This window comes from Nothobranchius furzeri, chromosome 15, assembly GCF_043380555.1.
Source record: "Nothobranchius furzeri strain GRZ-AD chromosome 15, NfurGRZ-RIMD1, whole genome shotgun sequence".
Lineage (NCBI taxonomy): Eukaryota > Metazoa > Chordata > Actinopteri > Cyprinodontiformes > Nothobranchiidae > Nothobranchius > Nothobranchius furzeri.
Genome location: NC_091755.1, coordinates 38,117,207 through 38,141,805, shown reverse-complemented (window position 1 = coordinate 38,141,805; position 24,599 = coordinate 38,117,207). Strand labels below are relative to the sequence as shown.

Here is a 24,599-nt window from a genome sequence, read left to right as displayed (position 1 = left end):
ACACAGGTCGCACACGTGATGTCAGCATTTTTTGTCGCGGAAAGCGACGTTGCGGACCTTAAAACTCCGGTTTTGTCTGTCCACACGCAGACACCCAAAACGGAGAAAACGCAGATCTTCACTTTGGCCGGAGTCTTTAAAAAGATCCGTTTTCGTGTGGATGACAGGCCAAAACGTAGAAAAATATCTACGTTTTGGCAGATCCCCGGCTACGTGTGGACAGGACCTTAGTATATTGGTCCTTCAGCTTGTTGTTGGTGTGTTGAAGACTTACCCCCAAATTCCACTACCTCCGCTCCGCTCCGACATGAACGCCAGAGCAAAATTGGTCCCGTTGTAGTCAATCAGAGCAATTCCACTACTGCGGCCATGCTCTTGCAGTGCGGCGCCGTGTGCCGCCCTCTGTTCCGGCATCCGGAAAAAATAGAATCGATCCTATTTTTGCCGGACGCCGGAGCACCTCCGCAGTAAATGGACAGAAATCAAAACTGCCCAACAGGAAAGGGAGCACGCACAACTTCTGTTATTTCACAATAAATCGATAAACAAAAGGCGTTTTTTGTTTCATATGCACAGGTTTAACAACTTTTAACAACTATCAATGGCGGCTGAAGTTTAAATGCACAAAAGTAAGCCATAAATACAGTTTCTACTATCAAAGTAGTCACACTTTGTTGATCCAAACACTGCTGATCTCTCAACACAAATGATGGGCAGATTAAACAGTTCATTTCGATGCTTCTCCCACACAACGGGTGTTTGGATCTAACTTCCGCGTTTATTGCTCGGACTGTATCGCAAGATCTCGAAAATCCCGCGCATGCTTGTTTGCCCCCCTCAGGTCTCCGCACCGGAGCGGAGCCGTTGTAGAGCGGGTACCAGTAAAAATTGAGTTCGGAAGCGAGCGGCTGCGGAAGGCGGGGGCGGAGCGGAGCGGAGGTAGTGGAATTTGGGGGTTACATAGAACTGCTCAGCCTTCACCCATTTTCTGTACAGATGTTCAGATTCTAAATAATTCAAAGGTATATGTAAAACAAACAGAAATAAAAACAACCACAGAATGTGGAGGACATTCATGAATGTCTAGCAAAGCATTAGAGATAGTTTGAAATGAATACCCAGCTGATCTTTAGGAAAAGGGTCAATATCACCCCGGCATCCTCTTTTGCCAAGTCACATTAATCATTTCTGAATTTCTCTTGTAATCCTGGTTTGAAATCCTACCCAGAACGAATGCCATGTCATCTTTACGCAGCTACTTGTAAAGGCATTACAGGGCGTTAAGTCCCACACGGATTTGAATTGGTCTCAGCAGTACAGGATTAGAAGCAGCAGGGATTAGACCTTCCCCGGAGAGAACGCAAGGCATGGCCAAGGGGCTCCAGATATAAAACACACATGGCTGATCCGAGAAGTGAAATGCTAAAATTAAGGCCAGCAACATAAAACTGAGGTGTTTCTTTTATTAGTAAACACAAATTTACAATATTTAATCAGTTGCATTCATCACCATTTTTGTGCAGTAATGTTTGGTTCTGAGTTATTAGTAGCAGGGAAACAAAAGAACTCCTTCTTATCATTTCCATCTTTAAATGTTATTTTTATAAAAAAAAAAAAAACTGCATCCGAAGACAGAACAGATATGAAAACAGATGAGCACGCTGCTGTAGAATCATTAACCCGAGGGCCAAATCACTCTGGCTAAACACTCTGACCCAATCTTACACCAACAACCTGATGTGACTGCAGGCCTCCTGGCGGTGTGCAGAACCTGAGCCCAGTTGGAGCAACATGATGACAAATGGCCACAATACAGTGTGTTGCAGCTGCTGATCGTGAAGCAGGGGAACAGTAAAGATGCAAAAAACTATCATTGTTAAAAGAAACGCGATAACAGAACACTCATCACTCTATTTTAGTATCTTTCCTGAGATGCAGATGCTTCTGCCAGAACCGGAAACCACATTGCCAGAGGAAACGAGGTAGTTCTAAACACCAGTTGCTGTTTTCTCATGTTGCAACACATTCTCACTCCCAGCGCGTCAAAAACAAACGCTTGGTCAGCCACCCTCCACGTCAGACCCCTGGCGCCAAAAGTGCTCTTTTTTGTTACTTATGTGCGAAAAGGGGTTTTTCCCTTATTTGACTGCTGATCCCAATGCAGCGTAAAACTGACGCGATGGGATGTCCGCAGCCAGGGCACCAAACAAGCTCACTGTACCTCACCTTAACCTTATCCTCTTATTTAACCTTCCCCTCACCCCAATCCTAACCTTAACCATCTTGCCAGCGAACACGTTAGTGATGTGTCGGTCGCTCTAAAAGCCGGCTCTATGAAGTGAACGGTGGGAGGCGCCTCGTCATTGGTCGAGTTTGGACCGAGCCAACGCGAGGGGGAGGTTTCAACTACCACGGTGGAGGTTAAAAGTAGAGGGTATTTGTAACCTCCCCCTCGCCAGATGGTATGTTCTAACGTTCCCCTTGGGCGGCAAATACGAAAACTCACAGTCAGAATGCATGGGAAACAAACGCTTGATCACAGTGAGAGTAACGTTTTAGGTAGCAAGAGGATTAAGGTTAGGATGAGGGAGAGGGGAAGGTTATAAATAGTGAAACGTTAAGGTTTAGGTGCAGTTAAACGAGCTGGTTCGGTGCCGCATCAGCAGATATCTAATCACGTCAGTTTTACGCTGTATTAGGATCTGCAGTTACAAAAGGGAAAAACCCCTTTTCGCACATAAGTAACGAAAAAGGGCACTTTTGGCGTCTGGGGTCTGATGTGGAGGGTGGCTGACCAAGCGTTTGTTTCCGACGCTTAAGGTGTGAGAATGTGTTGGTTTTCTAGGTCCAGATGTCTTTTTATTTTTTTTTGGTCCGACTTTAAACGGTGTTTTTCTTTTTGGGACTGTGGTAGTTTGTCCTAAAGCAGAAGTGTTTCTCCTTCTCTGGTATTATTGAGCGAGGAGAACCTCGCACCAGTGGTGCTCTGTTGCTAAACATGTGAGTGGAGACCCAGGGAAGTGCGGTGGTTTGCTGCCGACCGAATTGCCCAATGGTTGCTTTCAGTCGAAAACGTGTTATTGGTTGTTTTTGGTTTTTAGACTAATGCAAGGGAACCACTTTATGCTTTTTAAACATCTCCACAATATGTTTATAGCTATTCAATGTTACAACTTTGTTAAGAGGCATGAAAAAAATGCTTTCAGCTCATTTCCCCCCCAAATTTGCCATTTAAGCTACAAACATCAAGTTCACTCATTTTTTCAATACACATGCAGTAGTCTCTAGTATGAATACATGCCCTGTGAGTCGGCCTCTGTGGGGAAAAGAAACTCTGGTGCTCCTGTTTCGGGAACTAGAAGTGATCCAGAGGAGTGGTGAGCAGATGATTTAGGGTCTTGTTTTTTTGATTTTCAGACATCTCCAACACAGAATAGTGTGTAATAACTTGATAGTGGAGTATAGTGGAACTAGCAAAACAAACAAGAAAAGCTAACGCTGCTACTTAAAGGTATAGAAACAGCATTTAAAGTTTAAACGGGCCACAGATTATTGGATTTGACGTGATCAAATTGGTATTTTTCTATATTTTTGTCTTTACAAAAGCACAATTTAAGTTGGAAACTTTCTAAACTTTTACAGATACAGTCATTTCTTTCTCCTGTAACTTTTTGAGTACAAATACAAATTATACATCACAATGTTGGACTGTTTGTCTCCTTCCCCCTGGGCTTCTCTCACTGCTGCAGGACTTGTGAATTTCCCTTACATTCTCTCAGAGTATAGAGGGTGTGCATCCATATTTAACAGACTTCAGTTAGATTTCACACGCAAATATTCTCATCAAAACTGGACGTGAAGAGACTTTTTCGTGTATCCAGAAAACATTAAAAGTCCCGTTTGTGACCATCAGAGTCTCATTAGTTTTTGTACAAATGTTTAAAGCATTTTTTTTTAGATTGTTGTAGACCAAATGTTGGAATTCCGGACAACCTTAGCGACTCATTCAGAAGGGTTCTTGTCATCTTATATATTCCTTCTAGTCCAGATCACAGGTAGCCTGGCAAGCCAGACTAAATAAATATATTATTAAGTCTGGCCACGCTCCATTGACGGCTCTCGGTTGTGGGGCGGGTTCTACCGTTGTCTTTCAAATGATCTCCGCATTCCACTGGACAATGAATGTGACATACTCTTGTTTCACTCTGTTGCATCATCCCACCCACCAGGCATATAGAGTGCCCTGATTGGCCCACAAAGCGGATAAAGCTCTGTGATTTGTTCACTAAGCAGATAGAGCACTATGATTGGCCCACCATTATGGACCAATCACAGCTCTTTATGTGTTTGAAACCCCTCTAGAGAGCTGTGATTGGCCAGCCAGAGTCCTGGTAGGAGCTGCGGAGGTTCCAATGGAGCGTGCCTAGACCATTCTTTGCAAAGCAAGAATTTGGTCTAGTTCACTAGTCCAGATCACAGGAGCAACAGTCCAGACCAGCCTCAGCCCAGCCACTTCCACCAGCTTCTCCAGGGGGAGCCCAGAGACACACTCCCTTCAGCAGGTCCTGCATGGGCTATTTTTTAGTTATCTCAACTGTTTGTTCTACGAGGGGGATTTCATAAATGAAGTTGTAAGATGTCTACATCGGAGAAACCAAACAGCCACTTCACAAGCGCATGGCACAACATCGAAGAGCCACCTCCACGGGACAGGACTCAGCAGTTCATTTGCATCTAAAGGACAAAGGTCACTCTTTCGAGGATGCCAACGTTCACATTTTGGACAGAGAGGACATGGTTTGAAAGAGGAGTAAAGGAGGCCATTTATGTCCACAGTGAGCAACCATCTTTGAACAGAGGCGGTGGTTTACGACACCAACTGTCTTCCATCTATAATCCAGTTTTGAGATCCCTTCCCAGATTCCTCAACGCCCACGCATATTCTGGGCCATCTGACCTCAGGAATTCACATGATAGGGTGGGGCCAGGCGTCACAATGAGCTCACCCGAAACTCTGGCTGAATAGGACCCACACCCACCCTCACACCTTGGCTCATGTGTTTATGTAGAAGATCATCAGGGGGTCTTTTGTTCCCTCTTCGGGGGGAAACTCCCACTGGGTTTGAATCTGGGACTCTCCACCATTTGACCTTAGAACTGAAGAAGCCTCTCGGATGAGAGTTGAAACGTCTTCAAGCAACTCAAAGAAGTCCAGACGCTTTTCTTTCAAAGCTCATTAGACTAGATGTAAGAATCTTACTTTTGTTTAGAGCAGTCCAAATATTTCCGCTAGTGGGATATTTCTAAAAGTAGACTTCAGATTACAGGAAAACCAAGAATTGTAATGGGCATCTTTCTTTTACACAATTTAGGGTTTGTTTTTGAAAGTGACACAATTACAGCAACCAGTGTACGACGTGGGTGGGTCAGCTGCTTGGCAGTACCAGTACCAGTACCAGTACCGGTTTCTTCTCCATCTAAACAGACGCATCAGACTTGGATACAGATTTTGGTTCTATGCAATTTTTAACCAGCAAAGTTTATTTATATATAACAACAGTACAAAGTGAATCCTTGGCTTGCAAAATAGGTGTGCTTCATATTTACAATAGGTACACAATAATAGATTATAATAACAAAAATCAAACCAAATTATAATAAAAAAAACAAGAGAACAACCTTTTTAAATACTTTAAATTTCTTACAATTTCCACAACACTTATATAAAACAAGAACAGACAGCCATTATTATCGTCGTCGTCATTGCCAGTAATAACTATTTTACAGTACTCCAGTGTTTACAAAGGGTTTCTTTACAATGTGTTTAAAATGGAAGGATATTTAATATTAATGGTGATGCACTGATCAGTTCAGTTCCTCCATGACGTAAAGCAAGCAGTCGAGTGGAATTGATAAGGAAATGCTTCGATGCTTGTAAAGGAGACGCGTGCCGGTTAAAACCACAGCACAGGAAGTGAGAAGGTGCAAAGATCTGCTTCACTTAGGAGTAAGTTTCATCTGAAATCAGGTTTTGTTTGCGAGCATCCTTCCTTCTCACACAGCTGGCAGTCAAATGAGATTCTGCACTGTAGAAAGTGTAAAAAAAAGTAACTTAAACAAAAAACTTTTTTCTTTTCAATTTAAACCAAACAGGCCCCGGAAAAGAGTGTACAACATGGAAACCCAATCAAGTAAAAAAAAAAAAAACCTAAAAAATCTCTTTCACAAAAGAAGAAGGTGCATTTGAATGTGGTTTAAGACGTTTTAGTGGAAGAATTACCGTCAGACTAAATGATGTCGTGGGTCGATATGAAACGCCGGGCGGAACAAAAGCACGAGATAAAATGCACGCAGAAATCTCACCCGAGACACATCCTGATGCAAACGATCTCTGAGAGGCAAATCAAAGCCATTTTTTACCAAGTCTGCGTTGCCCGACTGTTTGTCACACTCCTGTACACAGGGGAGCTCATACGACAGCTGGAAGGACTCGGTTAAACATCTAGTTTATTCCTCAGAGAAAGGAAAAGGCATTAAGGTCCCGTTAAAACAGAAAGCATTACTCCAAACAAGCAATGTGAGGTATGAGGAGGATACAATTCTAGTCGCTGCAACTGGGAAGACACCTTTAATTCAAAAGGAAGAAGCTTTAGGTTGTGTGTGTGTGTGTGTGTGTGTGTGCACCTATTGGACTGTTTATTAGTAGATTAAGAAGAAAATAAATGACAGTGAAGTGAACCGTATTCACAAATGTGCTCACAAATAATCAAACACAAATAAATATTGACACGACGCGATTCTGATGCATCCTAACTCATATTTCATAATTAGAGGAACTAAAAAAATCAATTTGGCTTAAGAGAAAATCGTATTAAACAGAATTTGTGAACTACTGTTGACTTCGGCCTGCAAAAATCTGTCAGTTTCAAATCACATTATGTTTTCTTGCATTTAAATTTAACGTGCGTCGAATATTAAAATGTGTAGCGCATTTTCTCCAGTTTGAACCCTTAAGCCCAAATGAGCTTCATTACGCCAGAATCACGACCTACGGTCTTTATTTGTGTTTGTTTGTGTGTGTGTGTGGGCACTGCGCTTCCATCTGCAGGTGCTTTTTCCAGACCTTTTCCAACTCCTCTCCCTACGAGTCCTGCCCCCGCTGGCCAGACACAGTAATAACGCTCCAGTCCCTCCCCTCAGCCAACATTTCTCCCTGCCTCAAACTTTGATGTTTTCTCCTGATCACACTCTGAGCACAACTGGCCCAGATCAAAGAGCGGCTTCAAAGCCAGAGCGGGAAACCAGAGCTAAAGGCTCTCTCTGGTTCTACCTCTCCATCGCCGCCTCATTTCTCAGCACTTCTCTTCAAAAAGCTCACGCCAGCGGAGTGCCGCGTGAGGCAATGCCTGCCTCAGCTGGGCCGTACCCTCCTCACCTTTCCTTTAACTTCATCTCACACTCCTCAGCTGAGCACTGAGGCCATGTATCGCTGAAAACCCGCAACAGGACCAAGCCCCTGACACAGATCCGATAAGATCAGGGGCATAAAGCAGGTGGGGATCTAAGGCCATGGTGAAAAGAAGCACCTTTCACTCAATTTTTCTATGCTTTCAGCACACACAACTGCTATTTACTGTACAAAACCTTTAAAACTACCTATGTTCAAGTACTTGTTGGAAACAATAAGCAAACTGTATTGGAAGAAAATGAAATCGGCTCTCTGTTCCTGTCCAGCTTCATCTGGAAGCTTGAATCGGCTTGTTTGGTTTCAGTCAGGAGATGCATTCGGATAGCAACTGGTTTTCTTCTGATCATGTTCCGTACCATTCAGAAAACACCATTCCAGCTCTAAACAGGTCCTCTGTAAAGCATAAACCGATTTTGACACGTTAGTTTGAAACACTAGAATATTTTGGCACTTAGTCAAACTCGACCCACACAGAGTTCTCATCATCTGGGCTAAGTGGTGGTTGGATGAGATCTTTCCTCGAATACAGTCAAATCTCCACCGGCCAACTAACCTCGGCATGAATAATTGGCACTTTATTTTTAAAAACGGACCCATTTATAGTTCTGGTGCGTTATATCGTGCATGCATAAAATTCAGGGGGCTTGGGGCATTCTCACCATGCTGCAGAGTCACAGGATCCTCCAGCAAAAATGAAACTACCAAACAGGTTGGACGCATTCAGGGCTTCTTCACAGGACGGTCTGCAGCAAATATTGACGAAGCTCAGCTCAACTGAGCTCTAATTTGTTGCAAACAGACACATAAACAAGCAAAAAGCAAAAAAAATAGTACATTCACAAACACTTATTGGTAATTGTAAAACAGTACATACACAGAGGACCTGGCAGCTAAAGACACCAGAGTGATGCAGATTTGTCTCTAACTAAATCACCGTCAACATCCTCGTGTTTAGGTGCATGCATGCTGGCCGAACTTTGACCCCAACAAGATGAGCTCCATCGGCTTCTAAAAGACGAGGTCAATGTTTTCTGTACACGTCTGATTAAATATGAAGCAGTTATTTTTCATGTAGTGAAGCGTCAGTCCAATGTCACCCGGGACACCCGCTGGATTGTTTTCAATTCCTCTTTAACTGCAACTGATAATACTCACATTTACAGCGTACAAAAATAAAATCTGAGAATTGAGAATGCACACTCAGCCGTCCGACGTGAGCTCACTCGTCCCCCTCCCTCGTTTTCTCTGCTTCGCACCCAGGAGTGAGTTGTGCCTTTGTAGAGGCTAAACCTGTTCCTCCGTTTGCTTTCACAGTCTTGCGGGAGTCTTCCTCAATATAACGCGCACTCATGCACACCCACACACGTGAACACCCACACATCATGCAATTTCCTGCCAAATCTACAAAAAATATCTCTTGAGAAAAAGAAACCAACACTCAATGAAAACAATGCAAAACAAAACAAAAGCCACGTTGTCGCTTTCCTTGTCGACGTCCCTCCCGTTTCCGGCTGCAGAGCCTCGATGTCCAACCTGTCGTGGGTGCCAGCGCGAAAAGCTGGGTGGCAGGATATCAAACTAAAGCAGCTCAGTGTTTTAATTTACGTCTGTAGATGCAGAGGTCCCAGGTCGAGTTTGTGGCTCAAGGTCCCACGATGAGAGGTAAGTAATGACTTTTTGGGGGGGAGTTCCTGCAGAGTCCAGTCTCCGTTCTAGCAGGACTCACCCTCAGCTCTCCAGAGACATGGCCGAGATCAACTGCTCCACTTTGTAGGCCAACCTCTGCTTTCTCGCCTGCTCCTCGTGCTCCAGGGCCGAAACGATCTGTGCAGAAAAACAACGAGCAGCCATAAACAAACGAAACGTGTCGCTGAACAGAGCAGCGCTGCTATACGGTGAAGATAAGGTCTTTAGCATATTAGCCTTTTCCTGTTTAATCTCCTGAAGTCTGTCTTTTAAATTTTAGCATTCGTCACGTTCAAAAGCATCGAGCGTCTGCCTTGTCGGGATGCATCTCTGTCAGCGTGACACCAACATCCACAAGGAGGCCTCTTTTTATGAATACCAACTGGATGCCTTCATTTCCTCAGGTATGCATCACTGTATTGAAATGTTGCAGGTGGTTTTTCTGAATGGCAGCTGCGTATTTGTTTGCTCTTCCAGCTACACTAGACTGATGCACTACACTTAGGCCCTGTCCACACGTAGCCGGGGATCTGCCAAAACGTAGATATTTTTCTACGTTTTGGCCTGTCATCCACACGAAAACGGATCTTTTTAAAAACTCCGGCCAAAGTGAAGATCTGCGTTTTCTCCGTTTTGGGTGTCTGCGTGTGGACAGACAAAACCGGAGTTTTAAGGTCCGCAACGTCACTTTCCGCGACAAAAAAATGCTGACATCACGTGTGCGACCTGTGTTTACACTAGCCGACAGCATGGATGCCCTCAGAGCTGCGCTCGCTTTATCAATTGTCCAAGCACTTTTTGCTTGTTTGTTTTTGCAAGCAGAATGACTGCTCCTTGCGGAAGACCACAGACGAAGGACGAGGTTAAGAACGGGGTAAGTACTGCCGCCTACAGGTCTGGCATGTCCTTAACAACGTATTTATCCGGGTACGTGTGGACAGAGTTGTTTTTTTTTTAATGAGGTGGTGTGGATGCAAGTTTTTGGAGGGGCGGATATTTGTTTTTAAAAAAAACCCGGCTACGTGTGGACTAGGCCTTAATAATTGATACATAGAGCAAAAATAATTCATTCAGCCACCTTACGAGTTATGCAATGTAAAATATGTAAATGCTTAGGTAAGTGATACATGAAATATGAATTTGGCAGTAAAATGTCAACTGCACTGAACAATGTATCCGTGCTGAGTCGTGTTTTCAGATGCTAAAAAGGATTGTTGCTGCTCATAGTCAGGATGATTCAGAGAAGTTTAATTGGAAAAATCTGTTATGACTGAGTAATGAATTAAATGAATATTAGCTAGCACAATTTTTGCAAATTGTAAGATTAAGAGTGCCAGTGTTGCTTTTCATTCAACCGTTCACCGTTAAAGTCGACCCGTTCAGTTGGATGGATTTAATTTTCAGGAGATAATCAGAAGATCTGCAGAGATGAACTTTTGGAGTCAACCCGAGGCACAGCGACTCGACCTCAGTTAAGACAACTTTAGTTACGGTGGGATGCTAAAGTTTGGGCAGCCTTGTTAATTGGGCTAGACAATATTGAAAAAATGTTATTGATAGAAAAATAAGTCATATTGATTGATATCGATAATGATCAAAAAACGTATTTAAAAAATGTACAAAACATGTTTTAAGTGCGGCCCTGGCCATTTTACGCTATTCCGTAATCAACTGCTTTTAATCAAGAACAGAAAAAATGACAAATTCATCTTTGTGTTTAAACATCTTTATTTTACTAAAACTGAACAATTTCAGATTGAAAGATTGAATTGTGTTAGTTTTTCTAGCAGAAATTGAGATTTCAGTTCATGTTTTTCTTCAAATCAAGGTTCAGCTGCAGCACATAGGGAGCCTAACCCCAAAATTCCACTACCTCCGCTCCGCTCCGGCACGAACTCCGCAGCAAAATCGGTCCCGTTGTAGTCAATCAGAGCTGTTCTATGGCGTTTAAAGCGTGCCACAACCCGTGCACGCGCATTGGGTCCACAGCGCGCGTGTGAACGGGACTCGCGAGCGCAAATATACATGGCAGCGCGCGTGTGAACGGGACTCGCGAGCGAAAATATACATGGCGAGAGGTCATTTGTGCACTGAGAGGGAGCAAACTGTGTCTGTGAGCGCACAAGGATGTGCACAAGTGACAAACCTGCGTGCGCGCGTTGTCAACGAGCACACGGCAGAGGAAAACGTGCGCGCGCGGCAGCCTCTGTGCACGCTCGGCAGCCTCTCTGCGCGCTCAGTTTCTGACTCCTGCTCGCTCGGCTGTAAGGGCTTTTGGCACTCTGGAGGCGTGGCCTGTGGCAGATCTTGTCTGTCCTCCGATTGGTTAGTTCACCCCGCACTTTACCCTCTATCTATATAAAAAAGTCTGATGTTCAGTAGTTGCTGGCATAGCTCAGCTGGGAGAGCGGGTGACTCTCGCCCCGGAGGATCCAGGTTCGAGTCCGGGCAAGGAAAATGTAGTAGACGTCATGTTAATTTTTCTTAATTTCAGGTATTTTACAGTTGTGACCGTTCAACTGTCATTAAACGTCCGAATGTTTGCTGGGCAGTGTTTTAAAAAGTGCACATAAGCTAGATGGTTTTAACCATATAAAATTACATTTTTTGTGATACTGGAAAAATACATACTGAAATAAAACTACTGATTGAAAACTTTATGACTGTGGTTGTACAATATATGACTCACTAATACACTGCAAACTCCCTTAGAGTGGGGCTTCCAGAGAGAGAGAGAGAGAGAGAAAAGTTCTTGCCTCATTAATGAATTGTTTATTTTTTTCAGTATTTAATTGACAAATTATCCTTTCAAATAATTAGTTTGTAGTGTATTAGTGAGTCATATATTGTACAACCACAGTCATAAAGTTTTCAATCAGTAGTTTTATTTCAGTATGTATTTTTCCAGTATCACAAAAAATGTAATTTTATATGGTTAAAACCATCTAGCTTATGTGCACTTTTTAAAACACTGCCCAGCAAACATTCGGACGTTTAATGACAGTTGAACGGTCACAACTGTAAAATACCTGAAATTAAGAAAAATTAACATGACGTCTACTACATTTTCCTTGCCCGAACTCGAACCTGGATCCTCCGGGGCGAGAGTCACCCGCTCTCCCAGCTGAGCTATGCCAGCAACTACTGAACATCAGACTTTTTTATATAGATAGAGGGTAAAGTGCGGGGTGAACTAACCAATCGGAGGACAGACAAGATCTGCCACAGGCCACGCCTCCAGAGTGCCAAAAGCCCTTACAGCCGAGCGAGCAGGAGTCAGAAACCAAGCGCGCAGAGAGGCTGCCGAGCGCGCACAGAGGCTGCCGCGCGCGCACGTTTTCCTCTGCCGTGTGCTCGTTGACAACGCGCGCACGCAGGTTTGTCACTTGTGCACATCCTTGTGCGCTCACAGACACAGTTTGCTCCCTCTCTGTGCACAAATGACCTCTCGCCATGTATATTTTCGCTCGCGAGTCCCGTTCACACGCGCGCGAGTCCCGTTCACACACGCGCTGTGGACCCAATGCGCGTGCACGGGTTGTGACACGGGTATGACGCGATACTGTTCCACTACTGCGGCCGTGCGGCGCAGTGTGCCGCCCGCTGTTCTGCCATCCGGCAAAAGTAGGATCGATTCTATTTTTGCTGGACGCCGGAGCACCTCTGCAGTCAATGGACAGAAATCAAAACCGCCCAACAGGAAAGGGAGCAAGCACAACTTCCGTTATTTCACAATAAATCGATAAACAAAAAGCGTTTTTTGTTTCATATGCACGGGTTTAACAACTTTTAACAACTATCAATGGCGGCTGAAGTTTAAATGCACAAAAGTAAGCCATAAATACAGTTTCTACTATCAAAGTAGTCACACGTTGTTGATCCAAACACTGCTGATATCTCAACACACATGATGGGCAGATTAAACAGCTCATTTCGACCTTCTCCCACACAACGGGCGTTTGGATCTAACTTCCGCGTTTATTGCTCGGACTGTATTGTAAGATCTCGAAAATCCCGCGCGTGCCTGTTTGCGCACCTCAGGTCTCCGCACCGGAGCGGAGACGTTGTAGAGTGGGTACCAGTAAAAACTGAGTTCGGAAGCGAGCGGCTGCAGAAGGCGGGGGCGGAGCGGAGATAGTGGAATTTTGGGGTTAGTCTTCTCCCTTTCCGGTCGGCTCACGTGTCCCCGGAAGAACAAAAAAAACGAATGCAAGTCAAAAACGATTTTTTCTAATCCGCTTTGCCTCTCGCCCTGGATCGCACACATGCTGTAATGCAATTTAAATGAAAAGTAATGATGGGTGTTTCGACCACGCCAGTCCGTAATTATCATGACTACACACCACAACTCGGCACATTGCCCATATGACGTCACCACAAAACGTAGCTGCTACTTACCAAATAGCCAGATTTATGGCGGTTCTTTCCACCTGTGGGAAGGATTTTAAGTTCCTCACTTTTCTGTAGCGCTGTTTATTTTTTTCATCCTCTTTCACAAATTAGTCCCCGCCAATATTTACAGGTGCCTTGACGGTTATGTAATACTTCCTCCTGACAGTCGCGCACAGACCACTCCGTCTCACAACGATCGGAGGCATTCATTCGTTAGTAGTTGAGAATCTTACCCAACACTGACTGTGTGACAACAGCATGTGATTATGGACCAAAATACTCCTAATATTTTTAAACAACAGGATCCTGGTTTAAAAAAAACTTACATGAAAGGTGGCGGCTTATATGCAATGTTTTAGGAAATGCTAGAGCTTTAACTGATGTGCTTTTATCAGAAGCATGCCTCGGGTGACAGAACCGACTGTTTTTCTATGAAACACGACCACATCATTGCTTCAGAAGACTTTGGAGGGTTCTGAGTCCTAGAGACTCTCACAGCATGCTGTAAAAATTCATTGTCTGGAAAACAAATCCAAAGATGCCTTTTTTAGAATAGCAGTCATTTATTTGCTGTGTGCGCTGATGCAAAACAAAGTATCTGTCTATGCAAACTACCATCTTCCACTCATCTGCTTAAGTGCTCTTAAAGGCTGGCAGTGCCAGGCATTATATTTTCTCTGGGCCTTGATTATGATCTATTATTAATCTATTCCTCCAAGCAAGTCCATTTAGGAATGCTGCTGCTTCGGCCCAGGCTAGCCTGACATGCTAGCCTTTGTGAAGGGTTGAGTAAACCACTCATGGTGCCTGATGATGATTTTCACACAGCTCCCTGCAGGAGGCTGTGCTAGGAATGGTGCACATGCAGTGTGTGTGTGAAAATGGGAATATTCCATGAATGGGTGCACCGGACAACTGCAGAGGCAGCAGAAGTCAGTGTGTAAGATTCACGCGGAGCAAAAGAGGAGGCTGACTGGATAATGAGTAAAAGAAGGAGTGAATAGGAAGAAAGAAGAGAGACAATAAGAAGAAAGAAGAAAGGGAGGGAGCTAGTGTAGTTGAACATAAAGGTCAGACTAAAGCCTCCCAGAAGTAGAGCTGACATTAGAACCAGAATGTCTCCATAAATGCTCTCGTTCTCCTTCCTCCTCCTTTTCTACGTTTGCTGTGATTCTGCTCATGAGAGACCTGCTGCGTCTACCTGTAACTCCACACGCTGCGGCGTGCTGACAGCCTGTAGACGTACACTTTCTTCTGCTCACATCCAATGTACTGTCTTGTTAAACTAGGATCTCACCACACCTCCGGGCCTCTGGGGAGGCCTGCTGGAAGACCCACCGACCTGTATGACCTTTGCCTTGATGAGCGCAGGTACACCAAGGGCCTGACAATATTGGGCACATTTTCTCCACATCTTTGACTCGTATTACTGCCGTACCTGCATTCCTGTCTTTTATATCATTATGGAATATTTGATTGTCCAGATAAGCAAAATGATTTGGGATGAGTCCAAACAAAGAAACAACAATGACTGAGAGAATTCTTAAATGACCTTCAGAAATATAAAAAGCAACATGGCACCACTGCCCTTTCCCCTCCTTTGACATTCTCATTTTTGGTAGTTTAATAGTACCAAGGACAAGCTTTAGAAGAAAATACTGTAAGTAGCTGAACTTCTGATGTACAATAGGTTGTTCATATTCATTCTTGCAGCAAAGCTATTAGCTAAATAACAAAACTCTTCTTTATTGCATCTCCAGCATTCCTGGGAGATTTGGACACAAACAGCTGCATTCAATGCAAGAGTTTAAAAAAGAGATGTTTTTTTTGTTTTGTTTCTTTGATGAATAATGGAGCTAGACACATTTCACTCAAATTTTGAAAAAGAAGTTTGTGTCATCTAAAGCACACAGATCACAGATATCAGTAATGACTCTCAGCCACTACCACTTGAAAATGTAATAAAATATTTGTAAAACTGACCAAGTTTTGGCATTTTTAGGTTGCTATAATTGCCTGATTTATTCGCTGGCTGACTGGTTTGATGATTGGATGATTGGTTGGTTGAATGGTTGGTTGTTGGATCGATGATTTGTTGGTTAATTGGATGGTTACTTGGTTGGTTTGTTGTTTGGATGGTTGATTGGTTGGATGACAGGGTGGTTGGTTGGATGATTGGCTGGTTGATTGGTTGGATGACAGGGTGGTTGGTTGGTTGTTTGGTTGGTTGTTTGGATGGTTGATTGATTGGATGACAGGGTGGTTGGTTGGATGATTGGCTGGTTGATTGGTTGGATGACAGGGTGGTTGGTTGGTTGTTTGGTTGGCTGATTGGTTGGATGACAAGGTGGTTGTTTGGATGATTGGTTGGATGACAGGGTGGTTGGTTGGTTGTTTGGATGGTTGATTGATTGGATGACAGGGTGGTTGGTTGGATGATTGGCTGGTTGATTGGTTGGATGACAGGGTGGTTGGTTGGTTGTTTGGTTGGTTGTTTGGATGGTTGATTGGTTGGATGACAGGGTGGTTTTTTGGTTGTTTGGGTGGTTGATTGGTTGGATGACAGGGTGGTTGGTTGGATGATTGGTTGGATGACAGGGTGGTTGTTTGGTTGTTTGGATGGTTGATTTGTTGGATGACAGGGTGGTTGGTTGATTGGTTGGATGACAGGGTGGTTGGTTGATTGGTTAGATGACAGGGTGGTTGGTTGGATGATTGGTTGGTTGATTGGTTGGATGACAGGGTGGTTGGTTGGATGATTGGTTGGTTGGATGACAGGGTGGTTGGTTGGATGATTGGTTGGTTGATTGGTTAGATGACAGGGTGGTTGGTTGGATGATTGGTTGGTTGATTGGTTGGATGACAGGGTGATTGGTTGGATGATTGGTTGGTTGATTGGTTGGATAACAGGGTGGTTGGTTGATTGGTTAGATGACAGGGTGGTTGGTTGGATGATTGGTTGGTTGATTGGTTGGATGACAGGGTGGTTGGTTGGATGATAGGTTGGATGACAGGGTGGTTGGTTGGTTGTTTGGGTGGTTGATTGGTTGGATGACAGGGTGGTTGGTTGGATGATTGGTTGGTTGATTGGTTGGATGACAGGGTGGTTGGTTGGATGACTGGTTGGATGGGTGACAGGCTGTTTGGTTGATTCATGTTCTTCCAAATGTTGCTTTAGGAGAAACTCATAAAAATTCCTCCATAGTCCAAACAGACCGGGCTGAACCCACTGGTTAGACTTTGTCCTTTTCCTTTAAAATTGCTTTGTTTTTCTATAATTGTTACTAAATAGCCCCAAATGAAAACAATTTTAGTTTGCGTATTCATTATATTTCTTTCTTTCTTTATTTACATTTTTAGTATTTTTTTAAATATTCCAATCAGAGATTTTAGCAAGTAAAGTTAATTTATTTAGAACTGTTCACAGATAAAAGTAAAAAAAAAAAAAAAACATATGTTGCATCTTTAAACGTGACACCTGGATCAGAACCGAAGCCCACCACCTGCATGTGTGGATCTCGCCTACCTCCTCACTGTACTTGCTGACATAGGAGTAGATCTCGTTGAGAGCGCTGAGCATGTTGAACTCCGTGGAGTGAAGCCTGGCCTGTTCAGCCAAATAAGCATTCATGTCCTGGTCACTGATGGCCGGCATGCGGGTGATGTCAGCGTAGTACCTGGGAACGCAGAACACATCCAACACTTTGAATCACTGACTGAGCCAATAAAGTCATTTATCTGAGGTTTGGATGATTTTATAGTCACATTTTAGAGCCATTACTCCACTCGGACTGACAATGCGTGCTCACATTCACTCACAAAGTGCTTTTACAGGCTCTAGCTGAGACGTGTACAGAGGAAAAAAAGAGCTTTATGAATCAATTTTCTCAAAGACCCTGGTTTTTATTGCAAGAGGAGACAAAAAGAAGTGAGTTAGTGAGGAACAGGGTGTGTAAAAAGTGACGGCTCCTACCTTTCTACCCAGCTCTTGTAATTGGGAATGTCTTTAGCGTAGAGCAGCTTATTAGACGGGGAGTCTTTTCCCAGTCGGTGCTCTGAAGTGGAGCAAGAATCCATAAAAGTCTGAGCCACCACAGAGAGACAGGCGTCCGTGATGCTGCTCTTATGAATGTCAAACACAAACTGTGGGTTCTTGATTACGTTCACCCAGAAACGCAGCGGAAGGCTGGGAGACGGAGACAAAGGAAGCCAGTGAGGGACGGACAGGAAAAAGAGGTTTATTTGTAGAAATGTGTTCTACCAGGAGAATCTCACCAGTTGCTCTTCCATGTGTGGCGCACGTCTGTGTCGTAAATGCCGTGTTTATCTGCCTGTTCGTCCAGGAAGTCAAACATGTACTTGATAGCCAGAGGAAGCGCGCTCCCTCGATGGACTGTGCTGAACAACGTCTCAAACAGATCGTCGACAAACTTCTGCAGCGTACCCTGGTAGAGGATTGATAAAACACAATATAATAGCAGCTGAGAGAGTAAAAGAGACCCCCCCCAAAAAGGAAACTACTAGAAAACAGTAATCTTAAAAACACAAGAGCAAGATTAAAGATGTAGACACCTTAGTAGCAAGCAGCCGGGTCAGATAAATCTCAGAGACCATCTTGCTGCCTCGATCTCCTTCCTTCTGATCTCCGTGCTCGTGGTTTTTCACCAGGTGCCACACCTTCACACCACTCTCTAGGTCCGGTGTAATCATGGGAGCACGCGAGCGGAGGCTGTCTGGACTCCCGGTGTAGCGGAAAGAGGAGTCTGTCCACGACAGGAGAAACCAGAGATGGAGAGTTCTAATGATTAAATTCCTCCTTTCGTGATGAAAAAGAGCAACATGTAGAAGGTTTGAGTCACGTTGTCCACGGCTTAATGTAATTCTATAAACCAAAATGACATTTGTTCAGTTAAGTTCCTTCAGCTCCTTGTTTAACTCATTCACTGCCAATGACGACTAAAGTCGTCATTTGCATTTTTTTTACTGTTTGAGCATCGGAACGAGCCCCCGCGCTGAGAGAACAAACATCTCAGCCCTGAAGTACACCCTGGACAGAGAGCCAGTCCATCTGCATATGTCACACGTCACATGATCAGGAAGCAACACATCCATGTGTTTGGAGATCGTTTTGGGCCGTTCCTGTAAAAAAAGTGAGGGGCGAACCGGAAAAGCGTCTGCCGATCACAATTCGACAACGGATTATGAAAGAACGGATAACGCTCGAAACACGCGGCTTCTTCCTGATGTAAGAGGTGAGTCTCCTCTTCGTTTTGGTTGTTTTGGCGTCAACATCATGCTAGCGCGCAACGTTCTGTGACTCTTGAAAAAACAGTAAAAACGGTGAGAAACGCTGGCAGCGAAGGCCGTTAGCGATCAGGAAACGGATGGCAGTGAATGAGTTAATGTACAACCGCTGCTGGACTCTCACCGACGACCACGACGGACTTGATCTCATTCTAAAGTTTTCATCATTTGGTGACGATTAGCTGGGGAAGACACCTTGGATTGGGTTGGCTGGAGAAGCTATTCAGTTGTTGATGTTTTTAATGTGTCCGGTTTAATAAATAAATTAATAAAACATATGCACGCGCTTGTGCGCACATAGACACACACATACACACACACACACACACACAGGCATGCAGGACAAAAGACCTGCATATTTAATCCTCTTTTTATTCACAGTTTAATTTCTCTTTCTCCATCATGAATTATGATATAATAATCAGCTTTTTCCCCCTCATCACTCGTTCTCTCTTCTTACATAATCCCTGCCTCATGGTGATGCCTGTTTCCACTTGAAAGCCCTCGTAATTGGCTCGTCTATGAACTCCATGTTGAAACAACACCAAGAATCTCAGTCACCATCAAAGATCACCAAACTACGGTCCTTCAGACCCCCCACCCCCACTTCCCTCGGCCCTGCCTCTTCCCTCCACACTCACTAAGAATGATGCCTGTTTCAGTTCCCTTAATTAGTCAGCAGCCGGTTCCCTAGAGGGTCAGGATCTGGGAATTCCAGTGAAGATCCCTCACACCTGACTTCAAAGGCCGAGCAGAACAACAAAGCATTTGCTGCCATTTTGGCCCCTCGTACCTTTCAAATAAAACCCGACTGCGCTCCTGCAGTGGTCGCTTGTGAGGGAGGGGTTAGCCTGAAATCCTAAATCCTGTCCTAATCTTGTCACTGGCTTTGACTGCTCAGCTATTCCCCAGGACCTTGATCCTCCCTGGACACCTCGCTTTTTCTAAGCACTTATCTAACTTTTTCATTGGTTTTGATTATTTTCCTTCTTTTTAACAAGATGGCTGCACCAGTGGTGTATAATGAGTCAAGATGCTTAATGTTGAACATGAAATTGGTATGAATCCATCAGCAGGTGCTGAGGTGCAGCTGTGCCTTCTGCTCCAAACTATGATGGATGAGGGCCGGGCTCCTGCCAGCAGAGCGTCTCCTGCCTATCAGCCACAACCGAGGGAAAAACATCTTTTCTACTGATCATTGTCATCATCCTCTTGTCTTTCCCAGTAGAACTTCTGTCATTTTTAAAAAGGAAATAATGACTGCAATTTTTTTAAAGGTCATTTTTGCAAATTCTGTTAATAAATGTCACTTCACCTTATTCTACCATGGATGCACAGAAAGCAGTGGTGTTATTTCACCCAGCGTTCACAGGTAGCCCTCTCTGTGTGTGTGTGATATTTGCAAATAAACTTAATTGCTCGGAGGGATGAGGGTGTTCTCAGCTTGTTAGGCGGTTTAAAGGCAGTGTTCGCCTCCCATCTCCAATCCTGATAATTGGCCACGCTCACGTATCTTTCCGTGTTTGTGTGAAGCGTCATTCACACGGAATAATGAGCAATCACCAGTCGCCTGGTGCTGCTACTGCTGTGTCAGTCTGGCAAAGGTCCAATTTTGGCAACAAACAAAATAAACTACATCATGGATGTGTGTGTGTGTGTGTGTGTGTGTGTGTGAGCATGCAACAATGGCTGCTTGCAGTGACTTTCCTGACATGCTGTTTATTTTTAATCATCATACAAACAACAGGGATTTCAGGATGGGTCCTGATATGAAGACACTTTTATCAGTATCTGATATTTTATTTTCTAAAAAGGCTTAAAGAAGATGCAGATTCAACCTGAACAAGGTGGCGCTATTAAAATCCATCCATCCATTGTCTGAACCCGCTTTGTCCACGTAGGGTTGCGGGGGTTGGGGGGGTGTTGGGGGGGCTGGTGCCTATCTCCAGCGGTCAATGGGCAATCAGGCGAGGTACACCCTGGACAGAGAGCCAGTCCGTCGCAGGTGCTATTAAAATATAATCTAATAATCTAATCTATCTAATGAAGTAAAAAGGACGCAGTAGTGGAATATTGCGCTTAGTGTAAAAATGTGTTTTTAGTGAAGAAAATTCTTGCTAAATTTGCCATTTTTAAAAACTTATTTTAGCGCCTCAGTGTTATATTTTGTTTAAATGAAGTTGCAGCCTATTTCACTCATGCCCACCATTAGTTTGAACCCTAAAAGTTTGTTTCACTTCATCTTGTCATTAAAAAAAACTTTCATTTTGTGCTAAAACTACATCTCATACAGGAAATGCAAAACTGTCAAGTAAAAATACAAGTTTTGGAAGAATATTTAGTCCAGAAAAGCTTTTCTTTCTTTGCCTATTGATGTTTCTTTACTGTTGATGCTCTCTGTGAAGTTTGTAGATATTTTACTTATTTAATAAAAATATTTTAATTGATATTATTTGTTAGAATAATTAGGAATAGCATACATGAGACCATTATTACTCTTTACATAAATAAGACACAAGCTACGAGCTAACTGCTAAGTATGGATAAAGATCATGCACCAGAGCAGGTGAAGCTGAGTCTTTAGCAGACGGTGAAGAACAACAACAGTTTTACGAGAACCCATATTAAACAAGGTCAGACTTAAAATACTACACTCCATCTTTCTGCTCATCCGCTCAGTTAATTGTTCTGCTGTTTGTTCTTCGCTGGCCTGGAGGCAATGGAACAGTCTTGGAACAACTTTAGTTGAGGAAAAATGTAAAATTCTGAATTTTCATTCAGTCAAACCCCAACAGAGCATGGATTTAATTGTGGGCGGAGCCTTCTCTGCTTTCTGGAGACTGCCATTCATCTCTCTCTCTCTCTCTCTCTCTCTCTCTCTCTCTCTCTCTCTCTCTCTCTCTCTCTCTCTCTCTCTCTCTCTCTCTCTCTCTCTCAACAGTTCCATCATGACTTTTGGAGATCACATTCTCTTTCTCTCCATATTCATTTCACTCTTGCATCATTCGGTTTGGACCTACAATGTCAGAGTCAAACTGCTCACACTGTTTCAGAATGAAAACCCTCCTTTGATGCTCTTTAACTCCAGCAGATAAGATAAGACCATCCCCGATAAACCCTTTTATACAGATGACACTTTATTCACTTACTCAGTGTTTTTTGCATATTTTACTGTTTTATCCATCTTCTTGCTGCTTTATTACTTCCTTATTGCCTATTTATTCAATGTTTGTATGTCCAACATCATGCTGCTCTGCTTTTATTTTTTTAATTGCCCCTCGGGGATAAATAAAGTTTTTCTGATTCTGATACCTTGAGTTTCTACGGAGGGGTTTGAAGGGGGTGAATCTGTCCTGAATGAACTGGTAGGAATAATCTTGCTGCATAATAAACCTACTTCCTTTAAAGTTTTATTTTTTTTCTCTCCAAATAATCACAATATAAAACAATTATCATTACAATATTTTTTCCCCATTTCAGTTCTGGATGTAGGCAGCACAGTGGGGCAGTGGTCAGTGCTGTTGCCTTGCAGTAAGAAGGTCCTGGGTTCAAATCCCAGCGTGGTTTGCTAGCACTGTGCATGAGTGGGTTCTCTCCGGGTTCTCTGGCTTCCTCACAAAGTTCAAAAACAACGCAGTCAGGTAGCTGGTCTCTAAACTGTCCTTAGATGTGAGTGCGTGCTTGGTTAGTTGTTTGGCTTGTATCTCTTTGAGTTGCCCTGTGATGGACTAGCAACCTGTCCGGGATGTAGGCTGCCTCGCCGGTTTGACCGGAGTCCAGCCCCCCACGACCCTGTGTGCAGATACGCTGCTGCAGAAAATGAAATGAAGTTCTGGAAGCATGTTCTTATGAAGGAAGGCTAAACACACGTCTTGTGTTTTAAAATTCAGCATAATTAAAGAAGGCAAAAGGAGGGCAAAACACACCGGCCTCTGTTATCTTCAGTTATGAGATCCGCATAGTTTGTGTATTTGACTTGCAGCTCTAATTCTGGGCATGAATGCCCCTGAAAAAACCCCCCAAAATAAAACACCTTTTGATCTCACATCTGGACCTCCATAGAAGATCTTTTCTGCGTCCAAACAGCAGCTCTGTCTGCCCCCGTTCGGTGTGAGGAAAGCATGTTTAGTCAGTCAGTGTCAAACTCAGGTCTGAACGTTACTGCACTATTCATCTGATTCATTTCTTATTCCAAATGGGCCGGTAACGTTCACAATAGCCTACGCTGATTCTGATGTGATAAAACAGCACGACTCTCCCACCTGATGAAGTGAATCAGTGCCTGCAGGCTTGTTAAAATGTGGACTCTAGATGTGTCTCAACTCAGAGGTTCATCCTGGTGAACAATAGTCATTAGGGTGCTTTCTATAACTGAGCAGCCCGAAAAGAAGTTCAAGACTACATGTTATTTTTGTAATTTTGAAAATGTCTATTTAATGTTAAATAAACCGTGGTCTCTTGGCTTACCGTATCGGCTGATGGAGGCCCGTGATATGCTGGCTGATGGAGGGATGTTGTACGATGAGGTTTGCTTAGGCACCAGTGCCACCACACTGCGGTCCGACACCTGTGGGACAAAAACACGTAGCGTAAATCTTGTTAGATTACACAGGTTAAGAACAGTCCCATGTGCATTCCTTCAGTGTGAAAATAATCCGTTCAAAGGCGAGTTTATCCCTCAATCCCACAAGCTGCTTGCTCCTTTTGTGTATAACACAAACACTTCCTACCACCAAGGGAAAAAAAAAGATGTAAAACCACGAGTAAAAAACTCCCTCAGCAAAATGCATCTTCATATCCTTTGTGTCAAATCTATGCTCCCTATTGTTCTCTACCACAGGCCCGCTGCTGTAGCCTAGCACGGCAAAGCGCCGTAGCTGCAGGATGGCTGTAGTAGCATGACTGCTATTGTCATAGTCATCCCTTCACAGACCTCCCAGACATGAAGCAAGCATTGGATCTGGCAAAAGATGCTAAGAGGGAAGGGAAGGAGAAAAAGAAGCTGTCAGAAGGCAAGACAAAGAGACAAGATGCTGTCTCATCTTGAGTATACTTCACTTCCCTAAATACAGAGCACGCAGGTATAATAATAGCAATAAAGCAGCACAGTCTGAGAAGAAGGGATGAGGTGTTAAAAGATGAGACTGCCACTCAGTTTTATCCTTTTCCCCTCTGTGACTCAAGGGTGCTGGTCCTGCGTGTTCTCACTGAGCCAGTGAAGGGCAAGAGCGTCGTACGGTTGAGAGAGCGCCTTTAAAACGAGCGCGACGGGACGGTTTCTAGAGGAAATATTCCATCAGTGCAACTGTCTAATTAATGAATTGTTAGTGCAGCGCAACACTTGGGCTGGAGAAACGCAGCTAAACAAGGAGAAGTCACAGTTCTCCAGACAACCCCAACAACAAAGAGCTAGCTGGCTGGCATTTACAGCTCGCCCTGAGGAGGAATTTCTGCAAGGGAAAACTGACGAGCCTCGGCTGGAGAAGTAAACAAAAGGCAAATGCCAGGCTGCAAAGACATTCCTCAAATAAACGACAGAGAAACTGGCAATCCTTCCCCTTTCTCCTTCTGCAGAGAGGGTCTTGTTTACATGCTGTGTTGGCAAAGCAGGTGACTCAACTCCTCTGGTGAACTGACCCGGATCAGGACCGAGCCATTAGAGCAGGGGTGTCAAACTCATTTTAGCTCAGGGGCCACATTGATGGAAATCTAGTCCCAGGTGGGCCGGACCGGTAAATTAAAGACAACT

The 24,599-nt window shown here is 43.9% G+C and overlaps 1 protein-coding gene across 2 annotated transcripts in view; it reads right to left on the bottom strand.

The window, feature by feature from the left end:
* Positions 1-9,052: 9,052 nt before the first annotated feature.
* plxna2 (plexin A2) overlaps positions 9,053-24,599 on the bottom strand; it is a 305,307-nt gene continuing 289,760 nt past the window's right edge. For both annotated transcript variants that reach the window (XM_015967086.3, XM_070544789.1), the window contains exons 27-32: positions 23,318-23,417; positions 18,119-18,309; positions 17,822-17,991; positions 17,520-17,732; positions 17,073-17,223; positions 9,053-9,292 (exon numbers count right to left, since the gene is read on the bottom strand). In XM_015967086.3, the coding sequence (XP_015822572.3) occupies positions 9,197-9,292; positions 17,073-17,223; positions 17,520-17,732; positions 17,822-17,991; positions 18,119-18,309; positions 23,318-23,417 (921 nt within the window). In that variant the 3' untranslated portion in view covers positions 9,053-9,196. The remainder of the gene's footprint in view (positions 9,293-17,072; positions 17,224-17,519; positions 17,733-17,821; positions 17,992-18,118; positions 18,310-23,317; positions 23,418-24,599) is intronic.